This window comes from Globicephala melas, chromosome 5 (assembly GCF_963455315.2).
Source record: "Globicephala melas chromosome 5, mGloMel1.2, whole genome shotgun sequence".
Classification (NCBI taxonomy): domain Eukaryota; kingdom Metazoa; phylum Chordata; class Mammalia; order Artiodactyla; family Delphinidae; genus Globicephala; species Globicephala melas.
Genome location: NC_083318.1, coordinates 35,614,717 through 35,627,985, shown reverse-complemented (window position 1 = coordinate 35,627,985; position 13,269 = coordinate 35,614,717). Strand labels below are relative to the sequence as shown.

The 13,269-nt window shown below is 37.7% G+C and overlaps 1 protein-coding gene across 1 annotated transcript in view; it reads right to left on the bottom strand.

The window, feature by feature from the left end:
• Window positions 1-12,616, bottom strand: part of CENPE (centromere protein E) — a 73,215-nt gene extending 60,599 nt beyond the window's left edge. Inside the window, exons 1-9 of the mRNA XM_060298748.1 lie at window positions 12,555-12,616; window positions 10,967-11,058; window positions 8,821-8,910; window positions 8,586-8,704; window positions 7,109-7,228; window positions 6,596-6,677; window positions 6,371-6,438; window positions 6,231-6,293; window positions 545-596 (exon numbers count right to left, since the gene is read on the bottom strand). Of these exons, the coding sequence (XP_060154731.1) occupies window positions 545-596; window positions 6,231-6,293; window positions 6,371-6,438; window positions 6,596-6,677; window positions 7,109-7,228; window positions 8,586-8,704; window positions 8,821-8,910; window positions 10,967-11,058; window positions 12,555-12,616 (748 nt within the window). The remainder of the gene's footprint in view (window positions 1-544; window positions 597-6,230; window positions 6,294-6,370; window positions 6,439-6,595; window positions 6,678-7,108; window positions 7,229-8,585; window positions 8,705-8,820; window positions 8,911-10,966; window positions 11,059-12,554) is intronic.
• Between the last annotated feature and the right edge of the window lie 653 nt (window positions 12,617-13,269).

Sequence of the window (13,269 nt, the reverse complement as noted above, 5' to 3'; positions counted from 1 at the left end):
TTGACATCTTTATGATTTTGCACCTTCCCATCTAAGTATGCTTTTCCATTTGTTGAAGTATTTGGTTATGTCCTTCAGGTCTGTTTTGAAGTTTTCTTTATTTTGGCCCTGTGCAATTTTTGTTGAGTTTCTTCCTAGGTATTACACCTTTTAAGCCATCATTGTAAATTGAGTCTTTTTGCACACTAAATATTCTAACTGGTTATTTGTATTATAGAATTATTAATGTCTGTATATTAATTTTGTGCCCCACTTCCCTTCTGAATTTTCTTACCTGATATGGAAATTTAGATGGTTTTCATGGTACTCTCACGAGCTTTTCAGCTATACAATCCTATCAACTGTACAGTTCTAGTTTTTTAATTGATGCTATAGTAGCCCAAATTAGATAATTAGCCACATACATAAGCTGCTTTTTACATGAAGGACTTTTATCACAAAATTATTATTGTCATTATTAGTTTCTAAAATGCATGGTAGCACTTTTATTCTGTGAAAGAACAGGAAGACACTCAGACCAACATATTTCATAAGTTTTCATTACCTTCAGCACCTGTTTGAGCAGCTCTTTCACTGCCAGCAAGATCAACCAAATTCTGTAAGACAGATGATAATAAACCTTTAGGAAGCATAATGAGATAAAACCCAAACTACTGAAAGAACATTTAAAACACATAGTTTACTTGAACACCCCATCTGTACCCTCATCTTTCACCCCACTGTTCAGGCCTTCCCTTGTCAAACCGATCTGTAACCCTTGTTCCTTCTTTGTATCCTCCATAATGCCACCAGAATAGGTTTTCTATTTACTACACAAAGTTCAAAACCTTATCATATGAATGTGATTCTTTGCAGTCTGGCACTTGTGTGGCCCCAGCATCATATCTATTCATTACTTACTCCTAACTCTAGCTGAACTACTCACTACACCCTAAACGCCTCATGTACTTCTACACTCCTAAGTGCTACCTTTTGCCATTCTCTTTGTTACTTCTAAAGTTCTAGATCGCCCCTAGTCTTTATTCAGGACCAAAGGCAAATGTTACCTGCTCAATGTAGCTTTGCTGATTTTATCCTTTCTCCTCCCATACCTTGAATGAGTTGTTCTTTTGACTGTACCCAGAGGTCATTATAGATGACTTATTCTTACAGCACTTATTGTGTGGAGCTAGTCATTTGTCTCTGACTCTACTGTAGCATCTTTAAAAGCACGGACCTCTTTCATTTCACAAATATTGTTGGAAAAAAGTGACTGTCATGCTTCAGGCAGTATGTTAGGTGCTAGGGATATGGCAATGAATTCGACAAGTAAGGTCCCTGTCCTGATAGAGCTTATATTCTATATGGAGTGGTAAGAGGAGAGGAGGAAGTTGCTGAGAAGACAGAAGAAGACAGATAGGAAACATAACCTGGTAAATGTAATACAGATAATTTAAAGAGAGTCCTGGAAGAGGAAAGAAGGGACAGAGTAGGTTCTCTGGACTGAGTGGTAGGGGTAGACTTCCCATTAAGCTCAGATCTGGAATGACAGAGGGAGGCAGCCATGTAAAACCAAGGGAAGCACAGTGCAGATTAAAAGAGCAGCCAGTACACTCAGTCACAAAACAGAAGTGAGCTTGGTATGCTCAAAAAATAAAAAGGGCAACCTGGCAGAGTTGGTGAAGTGGCAATGGAACACATAGCATAAGAGAAGGAGGTAGGAGTCAGATTATGCAGAGCTTTGTAAGTAGGGGTAAGAACGTTGGATTTTCCAAGCACAATGGGAAGCCAAGAGAGGGCTTTAATCAAAAGAGTGACGTATCTTGATTTAACTTTCTGAAAGATCAACCGTGGTATCCTAGATGGAGAATGAACTGGAGAGGGGCAGAAGTGGCAGCAGTTAGCCCAGTTAGGAGGCTAGTGCAGGAATATAAGTGAGAGATGATGGTGGCTTGGGCTAGGGACGTCGTAGTGGAGACAGTAAGTAGTGGAGGGATGTCCTCTTTGTTTTTTAATCTGAGAGCCCAGTAAATATTATTAATGCATTAAAAGAAAGTCAGAGATTTAAGTTATCTCTCTCTTTGAGGAGTAGGCAGGTAATTATGTACTCCTGCTTTACAGTCCTGTCTCAGATACTGCTTTCTCTAAAATACTCAAAGAAGTCTAATCGTTGTTATATACTATCTAGTACAAGTGACCTAGATACATAATAAAGGGGAAAAGTGGTGATGAAAGCATGAATTAAAGTAAAAAGATGAGGACAAGCATTAGTGTTCAAAGGCACTAAGAAGCTCAGTCTATCTATAAGAGAGGAGCTTATGTGGACCAGAAGGAAGCAAAGTAAGACTGGTTAAGCCAGATCTTGTCCAAGGAAATGCCACAGCAAAAGTAGTGCTTAGTAACATTAGAAATCTGCATAACAGACCAAAGAAAGGAAGACTAGAGTCCTAGAGGCCAGGCCCAGGAGAATGACAGAGTAATTCAAGAGAGATGAGAACCTAAATGAGTATGACACCCAATGGAATGATGACAGGTAGGATCAGGAAGAAATGGTGATGACTGGAGAAAAGGGAAAGAAAGAAAAAATGAGCCAAAATAGACTTGGGTTTCCAGCCTAGGTGACCAGGATAATGCTAGTATTACTGGAAAAAGGAATATTCATTAGAATAGGAAGAAATTAATTTGGTTTTAGATCCACTGAAGTTTGAGATAACAGTGGGACAATCTTTAGAAAGACAGGAATTAGAACTCAAACTCAATGGTGAAAAACTGAAAGCATTTCCCCTAAGATCAGGAACAAGACAAGGATGAACACTCTCACCACTACTATTCAACATAGTTTTGGAAGTCCTAGCCACGGCAATCAGAGAAGAAAAAGAAATACAAATTGGAAAAGAAGTAAAACGGTCACTGTTTGCAGATGACATGATACTATACACAGAGAATCCTAAAGATGCCACCAGAAAACTACTAGAGCTAATCAATGAATCTGGTAAAGTTTCAGGATACAAAATTAATGCACAGAAATCTCTTGCATTCCTATACACTAATGATGAAAAATCTGAAGGAGAAATTAAGGAAACACTCCCATTTACCACTGCAACAATAAGAATAAAATACCTAGGAATAAACCTACCTAGGGAGACAAAAGACCTGTATGCAGAAAACTGTAAGACACTGATGAAAGAAATTAAAGATGATACAAACAGATGGAGAGATATACCGTGTTCTTGGATTGGAAGAATCAATATTGTGAAAATGACTATCCTACCCAAAGCAATCTACAGATTCAATGCAATCCCTATGAAATTACCAATGGCAGTTTTTTTACAGAACTAGAATAAAAAATCTTAAAATTTGTATGGAGACACAAAAGACCCTGAATAGCCAAAGCAGTCTGGAGGGAAAAAAACGGAGCTAGAGGAATCAGACTCCCTGACTTCAGACTATATTACAAAGCTACAGTAATCAAGACAATATGGTACTGGCACAAAAACAGAAATATAGATCAATGGAACAGGATAGAAAGCCCAGAGATAAACCCATGTACCTATGGTCAATTAATCTATGACAAAGGAGGCAAGGATATACAATGGAGAAAAGAGAGCCTCTTCAATAAGTGGTGCTGGGAAAACTGGACAGCTACATGTAAAAAGAATAAAATTAGAACACTCCCTAACACCATACACAAAAATAAACTCAAAATGGATTAGAGACCTAAATGTAAGACCGTACACTATAAAACTCTTAGAGGAAAACATAGGAAGAACACTGACACAAATCACAGCAAGATCGTTTTTGATCCACCTCCTAAAGTAATGGAAATAAAAACAAAAATAAACAAATGGGACTTAAGGAAACATAAAAGTTTTTGCACAGCAAAGGAAACTATAAACAAGACGAAAAGACAACCCTCAGAATGGGAGAAAATATTTGCAAACGAATCAACGATCAAAGGATTAATCTCCAAAATATGTAAACAGCTCATGCAGCTCAATATCCAAAAAACAAACAACCCAATCCAAAAATGGGCAGAAGACCTAAATAGACATTTCTCCAAAGAAGACATACAGTTGGCCAAGAAGCACATGAAAAGCTGCTCAACATCACTAATTATTAGAGAAATGCAAATCAAAACTATAATGAGGTATCACTTCACACCAGTTAGAATGGGCATCATCAGAAAATCTACATACAACAAATGCTGGAGAGGGTGTGGAGAAAAGGAACTCTCTTGCACTGTTGGTGGGAATGTAAATTGATACAGCCACTATGAAGAACAGGATGGAGGTTCCTTAAAAAACTAAAAATAGAATTATCGTATGACCCAGCAATCCCACTACTGGGCATATACCCAGAGAAAACCATAACTCAAAAAGACATGCACCCCAATGTTCATTGCAGCACTATTTACAATAGACAGGACATGGAAGAAACCTAAATGCCCATCAACACACGAATGGATAAAGAAGATATGGTACATATATACAATGGAATATTACTCAGCCATAAAAAGGAATGAAATTGGGTTATTTGTAGAGACATGGATGGATCTAGAGACTGTCATACAGAGTGAAATTAAGTCAGAAAGAGAAAAACAAATATCGTATATTAACGCATATTTGTGGAACCTAGAAAAATGGTACCGATGAACCGGTCTGCAGGGCAGAAATTGAGATACAGATGTAGAGAACAAACGTATGGACACAAAGGGGGGAAAGTGGTGGTGGTGGGATGAATTGGGAGATTGGGATTGACATGTATACACTAATATGTATAAAATGGATAACTAATAAGAAACTGCTGTATAAAAAAATAAATAAAATAGAACTCAGAGACATTAGAAACAATAAACATTTGACCATCGTCAACACAGAAATGGTAACAAGGGCAAACAAGGGAAGAAAAGCCACAGAACACTCCTGTGCTTTGACTAGGAGCGTAGTAGGAAAGAAGCCACAAAAGGGAATAAAGGAGCAGAGCTAAGAGCACCTGGATGTTATTATTCCAGAAAGGCCAGGAGACACTCATAAAAAGACCACCTCCAAAGAGCCAGAAAAAGACTCTTTGGGGAAGACTTCTTTCCAAGAAGATACTTAGAGTAAGTGGGAAGTCTGGAGTGTTGGACCAGATGGTTTCTATGGTCCCCAGATGATGGAGCATCAAATAATATAATAAAAGACACCAAACAGATCACTGAATATGTCAAGCTAAATTATAATTAAATTTAATTATAATTAAACTTAATTTATAATTAAAGCTAAACTATGAGAGAAAAGTTAAAATTGTAGTGATATATCACAGGCTAGGTTTGGAAAACAAAACAGAAGTTAGGTTTTATGTTTTTCGTTGTTGTTAAAGACTAATCTACTAAAATAAATGCTATACTTGTATAGTAAAATAACTCAGGTGAACTAGAATTAGATAGTTAAGACTCTGATTTTTCAAAATCTGAAAAACAAACATATTATAGATTTATTACTTTTTCCCCTGAAGTTTTCAAATCAAATCGAGAAATCTTACATCATATCCCATATCAAACTAAAGAATTTAGGCCTTGAAGACAGAATAAAGCAATAATGGTAAGGAATAGAAAGGAAGCACAAAAAAGAGAAATGATACAGTGCAGCATGGAGGAATGTTTGCATAATGCTTATATTCACTTATCAACAAATAGGTATTGAATATCAACTATGTACAATGCGTTGGAGTTACAAAGATGAAGGAGATATCACTCTTCCTTTCAAGGGATTTATAGTCTAAAACACTGTTTATAATACAAAGCTTATTTTCTTATTGTACTTAACTATGAACTTGAATAATCTGATTTATTTTTTAACTATCTCACCCAGGTTTTTGTTCATCTCATAAGTATCAATACCATTGGCAGAGACCAAAAAAACCCTCAAAACCCCAAACACAAAAAAATCACCAAATTCCAAGATTACTTTAACTCTTAAATGTGCATGGAATCAACCCTTCCTCAATTACTAGTTAGGGAAAGCCTCAACTCCTACAGTTCTTACATCTAAAGTTCAGGAAATGGCAGCTATAAGATCACAGGAAGTAAGATTCTCTGAACTCTTCTCACATTTCCGCTAGTAATCTCATGTTAGTGATGAGACTGAACTACCAATTTATAGATGCTTTTGCCAATTAGTTAACAGTTCTCATGAAACCAAACATACAGCAGCTAAATTAAATTTTGGTTCGGCTCATTTAGTACTTTATCACGGTTCATCAATACTCACCAAATGGGACACCTTGACAGATCCTTCAAAATTAGGTTCACCTTTCTCTCTACTTTCCAAAATCTAGAAAGAAAAGGCAACTTGTAGAAAAATTAGTGTATTTTTAATTGGAAAGACCAAATATAGAGAGAATTACCTACCATCCTAAAAATGGTATGAGAACGACTACTTCTTTGATTCATTTTTGTAATTCCATAATGCCTGTTCTCTGTAAAAGAATCATATTTCAGCTGTGTATATTACAATCCAAAGAAAAACACTAACTTGTATTTAAGTTTAGAAGTGAAAAGTGTGATTTAAAGCCTAAATACATCAATTAAATAGTTTTTACACGTGTTTTGAAGAAATACAGTATAAAGTCTTACTCTCTCCTTTTGTGATCCACTTCAAAGCCATTTCTGATGTATAAACAACTTCTTCTGTGAGATCAGCCACATACACATTCCTCTGAAACAAGTTTAATTATGGGAAAAGTAGAGAACTATAAGTCACTTAAAATTTTGCATTTCAAAAAGAAAGTGCAAAGTATTATACAATTCATTTGTGGAAGTTAAGAGTAGAAAATGGGCACTTCTGTACAAAAATAACAACTAAATCTATGCTATTTACAATTTATTTCCTGTACCAAAATACACCGAATTCTAACCTGAGACTTCCAGCTTGCTCTTTTTAGGCACTTATGCCACAATATTATAGCTGTCAATATTTAAAAACTATACATGTTACTTAAGAGATAATCTCTATAAATGTTTAAGAAAGAAAATAAAAAACAAATGATAGTAACAGGAGACACTTTAAAATATATAGAAATTAAAGGCAAATGTTCAAGAAAAATAATCCCAATGAGTAACTCTTTTTTGAGCCACTCTGTTACTTACATTGAAGTCTTCCCGAATTATTAAAGGCTTCATTTTCTCAGTGTCACAGAGTAAGTCTGTAATGGTTTCATTGTATATCTCCATGTAAGACACACGTAAAAGAAATTCCCTATCAGGAAACTAGAAGAAAAAGATATGTGAAAACATATCAGAAAACATCAGAGATCATCCAATTATGAAAATCTAATAATGAATGCTTATGTGCTAATATTAAATATTAAAATATTCTTTGAGAAACTATCTTTTAAAACTTTTTATTTATTTATTTATTTTTTGCGGTACGAGGGCCTCTCACTGTTGGGGCCTCTCCCGTTGCGGAGCACAGGCTCCGGACGCGCAGGCTCAGCGGCCATGGCTCACGGGCCCAGCCGCTCCGCGGCATGTGGGATCTTCCCGGACCGGAGCACGAACCCGTGTCCCCTGCATCGGCAGGCGGACTCTCAACCACTGCGCCACCAGGGAAGCCCTAAAAATATTTACTTATTTTTTAGTTGATGTATAGTTGACCTATTCCACTATGTTAGTTCCTGGTGCACAACATGGTGATTCGATATTTCCATACATGTCAAAATGATCACATGATAAGCCTAGTTACCATCTGTCACCATACAAAGATGTTACAATATTATTGACAATATTCCCCATGCTGCACATTTCATCCCTGTGACTCATTTATTTTCTAACTGGACATTTGTACCCTTTAATCTCCCTCACCTATTTCTCTCATTCCTCCAACTTCCCTCCCCTCTGACAACCATCTGTTTGTTCTCTGTATCTATGAGTCTGTTTCTGTTTTGTTTGTTCATTTGTTTTGTTTTTTAGATTCCACATATAAGTGAAGTCATGTGGTACTTGTCTTTCAGGAAATTATCTTTGTAAAACAAACAAAAAACAAAACTTCCCCTGTGCTTCTATATTGATAACAAGCAACAACAACAGTAAAGCATTTTTTCAGAAATAATGAAAAGTATAGTATCATAGAATTATAACAGGAAAATACCCAGTCCAATTCTCTAACCTCAAAATAAAACTTACATATATTCAAGAAATTAAAAATAAAGTAATGATGAAAAAACTAATTTAATACCAGCTCAACTAATTAGCTTGCCTATTCTGACCTTCTGATTCCCTCATCTTTTATCTAGTCTACTTTTTACTGCTCCTTAATAATCACTGGTAGCTAAACAAAGGCAATGAGGACCTAATCATTATGATAAGATTTTCCTGTTCCTTAATGTCCACTTTTTGGTGGGAGTACTGTTTCATGATTCAAAGGAAAGAATGAAAGAACTTTAAGCTTTGTAGTTAGTAAGTTTGTGAGAAAAAAATGAATCTATGCTATGCCTTCCTTCTTTCCTCATGGATAATCAAGAGATAACTATAAATATACTTCATCATTACAAGAGAACACTAAGGTTGCTATCCTATTATCACCACTTTTACCTGCATGTACTAGAAATTTAGCTAAATTATTTACCTTCTTAATTTTTTGGAAAATGTCATGAATTGCCCTGGGTATTACTCCCAAATAATCTTGTGACCCCAACATAGTATATGTTTTTCCTGATGCAGTCTGCCCATAGGCAAATATAGTACCTGCAAAAACAAAACACACACATGCAAAGATTAAAAATGAATCTATAGTGTATAAAACTATCAATACTTGCTAAACAGACCCCCAAGACTGAAATGTTTTTGCAGTGAATACACACCATTGTAGCCTTGTATGGCAGAATCTATGATTGGTACTGCTATTTCTTCATACACATTTTTAGTAGTTTCATTACTATGAAAGACACGATCTAAAAAACAAAACATAAAAGTTAAGTCAAACAAATTAACTGTTTTCATTCTGAATTAGTAGTTGCCCACAGAAATAAAATTATCAGGATATGGTATGATAAAAGATTTAAGACACAATATTTCCTTCAACTTATTTGTCCTCTGAAAATACTCTTCTCTTTAGGTAAAATGTGTTGGTCCTCACACAGAAAAAATACAAGTCTGTTACCCTATGTGCTTTCAAGAGGCAGTAGGGCATGGTGGCTGAACATGGGGGTCCAGAATCAGACCGCCTGCAAATCTTGGTTCTGCCATTTACAGTGTTATTTTGGCCAAAGTGGTTGATGTCTCCGTGCCTCAGTTCCCTAATGTGTAAAATGGATATATATTATCTTCCTCATAGAATTATTGTGAACATATGTTAATACTTTGGAAGTATAAACTATTACTATTCTTTGAGAAATGTTAATGTTTTTAACATACCTAGCAAGAAGGTCTAGCTCAAACGAAACCAAAAAACGCAGATATTTGGAAGAAAAGTACTGACCAAAGCTGAAGTGCTGCTAAAGGCTGGGTTTAGAGTAGCATTTGCACTGATAAATTCACAAGTCCAGGATGTGGTTCTCTGCTTTTGTTAGCACATTAAAAATAGACCACCCTTTTAGCAGTGCCCTCACATTAAAAAGCTCACAAGAAATGGATTTGTAAATCAGGAGGGTAATGTACTGACCTACAATGAGAAATTCAGTGATCACACTGCTTGCACCATGACCACACATCTGCCCTATGGGCAGAACAATATGGAAAACCAAAGTGCCCTCTGTAGGCTGCTTAAGGGTCATGATTTTAGAGCAAGGAGAAATGGCAGGGTGATTCAAACTTTAATGTTATCTGTTTCAGACAGCTGGATGAGTCCAAAACCTGCATGGGCGTATATGGCTACTGAGAATCTGTGGTACTTAGGTTTTATAATCTCTGGCACATATTACCTTTTAAAAATTATGTTAATACCACCAAACATTCTTTTACCAGGAATCATTTTCTCTTCTGCGTATCTTTGTGGCTTTCTAGTTAAACACTAATTGGACAACTTAATCACTTACTCCTGAGGTTGGTGACAGGCCGTCACTGTTGCTCTATGGTGCCTAAGTGGCAGCATGGTAGTGTGGCTGGAACACAGATCTGGAGCCTGACTCTTTCATTTGCTGGCTGTGTGACTCCAGGCCTCTCTGATTCCTCATTAAAATGGGAAGGTACCAAATTTATATAAGCTTATTAGGAGGATTAAATGAGTTAATATATATGAAGTGCTTAGAACAGTGCCTGGCACATTGTCAGCACTATATACATGCTAAATCAATACACAAATCAACCTAGTTAACTGTTAGGTCCTCCAAGTCTCTTTGTCCTAGCTAACTCTCACTCATCCTGCAGGTCCCAGTGTAAGTGGTACCATTTCAGACACCTAGATTAGTTAGATCCCTGCTATAAACTCCCACAAAGCTTATGTCATCATAAGTGTAAAAACTTGTTTAAAGCCTTTCTTTCCACCAAATAAGATCCACAAAAGCAGAGATAGGTCTCCACTGTATTCTACCAGACAAAGAAGGAATATCTTCACTATTTATTCTTTAAAAAGTTTTGAAAAACAACTGGAAAAAAAAAAAGAAAATAAACAACAAAAAAAGAAACAACAACAACAAAGAAACCAAACTGGAAGATCTTAAAGATGACTTGACATTAAATAACATATTTTGGGCTTACAGAGTTTTACGCCACAAGTACGTTGACGAATAAGAGGAAAAATGTTAATTTCAGTTAAAAGGCACTATGACTATAACTGTGTTTAATTTTTTATTTACTTATTATTATTTTTTATTATTGCTATGTTTTAAGTGTCAGTTTATTATCTTACTTAGCATACATGAATGAACAATTTTTCAAAGTTTCCACTGAAGCAGTTTACTGAAGGCTTAGTTTGATCTTTAGTGACAAATCCAGTGTTATTCATAAGGCTTTTGTACTCATAACAGAAAAATGATACCAGGTTAACTTTTGATGCTGTTATAAACTTACCAAAATTGAAGGATTTACTCCCATCAACTTGATAAATTGTATTATTGTCAGTTTTCCAGTAAACTTGAGTATCTTTTCCAAGCGCCTCTTCTCTAAAAGAATAAAAAAACTGCATTTTAGAATAACTGGTCACAGAAGTTGTGTTACATGAAAGATAACTGAAAAGACCTCATCTTCTGATGAATATTTTAAAAGATGGTAATGACGTATACCATAAATAGGATAAATGTGGAAAATCCACCTTTGAGGGGTCAAAGGTGGATTTTAAATGGGGCTTTGTGACCTCCTGCACTTTCATGGGAGTTTCTTTGTGAAGCTCTTCACTTCCACCTTCCAACGCAGTACTGGCACCTGAAAAGATACGTTGAAAATGCAACTCTGGTTATGTCCCTCCTGCTTAAAGCCTTTAAAAACCATCTGAAATCCTTAATTTGGCACATGACACCTGGATCATTGTAATTTCTCTCTTCAAGCCATATCTTCCTCTAAATTCCTATATACACCCTAACTCCATACAAATCAACTGCCTGAAGGTCACTCCAAAATAAGATTCGACCCCTCTCTGCCTGGAATACCCTGACTTATGTTTCCATTAACTAACTTAACTGTTCTTTCATTCATGAAAAGTATCAGGAGTTTCCTACACAGCCCTGTCCCTCCCCTAAACTGTCTCACTTAAGGACTAAAGTCTCCTCTAGCAAACATTCTCCACCTGTCTATCATAACACCTGTCATGATGTATTATAATGCTTTATGTAGATTTCTTCTAATGCATTAATGAGCTTCTTAAAAATAGGAAATTCCTCATTTTGATATTTTTATTTATTAAACACCCAGTAATGGTTAACAAATGTTTCTCAAACAAAATGTGTCAGCATTCTGGGGCAAAGGCCCGAGACAGGCAAAGCAAACAGACTTCATTTTCATTTCTGCCCCTTCCTGTTTTTTCTCTATAGCATTTATTACTCCAGTATCATCACTTAATATTCTATATTTTTCACTTTATTTTCTGTCTACCCCTTTAGAACGTAAGATCCACTGGGCAACGATGGTAGTGTGTGTTTAGTACAGTACACTGAACTAAAAAAAAAATCAATTTTGATGAATATCGGTCATTCAACCTGAACGTGGAGTTCACTCACTGAAGTGTTGAGGGTCTACCGAATACAATGGAAGAAGACTGACTAGTTCTTGCGCTCAAGGAGTATACAGTAAAGAGGGACAGAGCGTCAGTTAAATGTAAAATGACTAGCTGTGAAGAGTGCCAGTAAGGATTTTTCCTATGCGACTTTCCTGGGGGAGGGATGGGGAGCGCAGATGCGGGGACGGCAGAGCAGCGCAGGGAGTAGGGTTTTTAATGTCGGCGAGCCGGAGTTATAGACTTAAGAGAATCCCACAGCTGGAAAGTATCCTCTAGATCCTCCGATCCTGGCCCGTCACTTTACACATAAGAAACCAAGGCACAAAGCGGGTCAATGGCCGAGTTTCTAGGCAGTGGAGCAGGAAGGAGCAGCGAGGACTCACTCCTGCGGCTCGGGCCCGGGCCGGAGGCCGCAACGGGAACCTGGGCAAGGTCTGGCCCACCTACCTGCTGTTGAGCGGCCGAACCCGCACGCAGACGGCGACGGCGACGGCTCCTTCATCGGCCATCCTGCCGGGCTGGATCCCAGGAAACTGTACAAAAACCTCCGCGCCCGGCGCTTCTGAGCGTAAGATCCACCCCGCCTTTAAATTTAAAATTTCCCAAACGCCGCGTCTGATTGAGCCGCGGCCTCGTGACGTCATAGGCCGTTCCATTTGCGTCGCGGCGCGGGGGACGCCGGGCCGGCGGCGTGTCCACGGATAAGGGTTGGGGGAGCAGTTATAAGGGTCTGGAGGAAAAGGAAGTTTGAGGCTCGCAGAGAGTGGGTCCGGATAGCCTGTGGCCAGAGGCTCTCAAGGTAATAGCAGAGATAACTATTGTTTGCTAAACGCCGTTGAAGTGCTGGCAGCCGTTTACAAACGCAATCCTCCACCCCATCCTTCAAGAGTTTGCAATCTGTGGAAAAACAAAGCCGAGAATTTTTTCTTCACTAACAAAAGAGAATTAGGACCTTTAAAGAATTACACTGTTTTTTTTTTGTTTTGTTTTTTTAATTTAAAACAAAACAGGGCTTTCCTGGTGGCGCAGTGGTTGAGAGTCCGCCTGCCGAGGCAGGGGACACGGGTTCGTGCCCCAGTCCGGGAAGATCCCACACGCCGCGGAGCGGCTGGGCCCGTGAGCCATGGCCGCTGAGCCTGCGCGTCCGGAGCCTGTGCTCCGC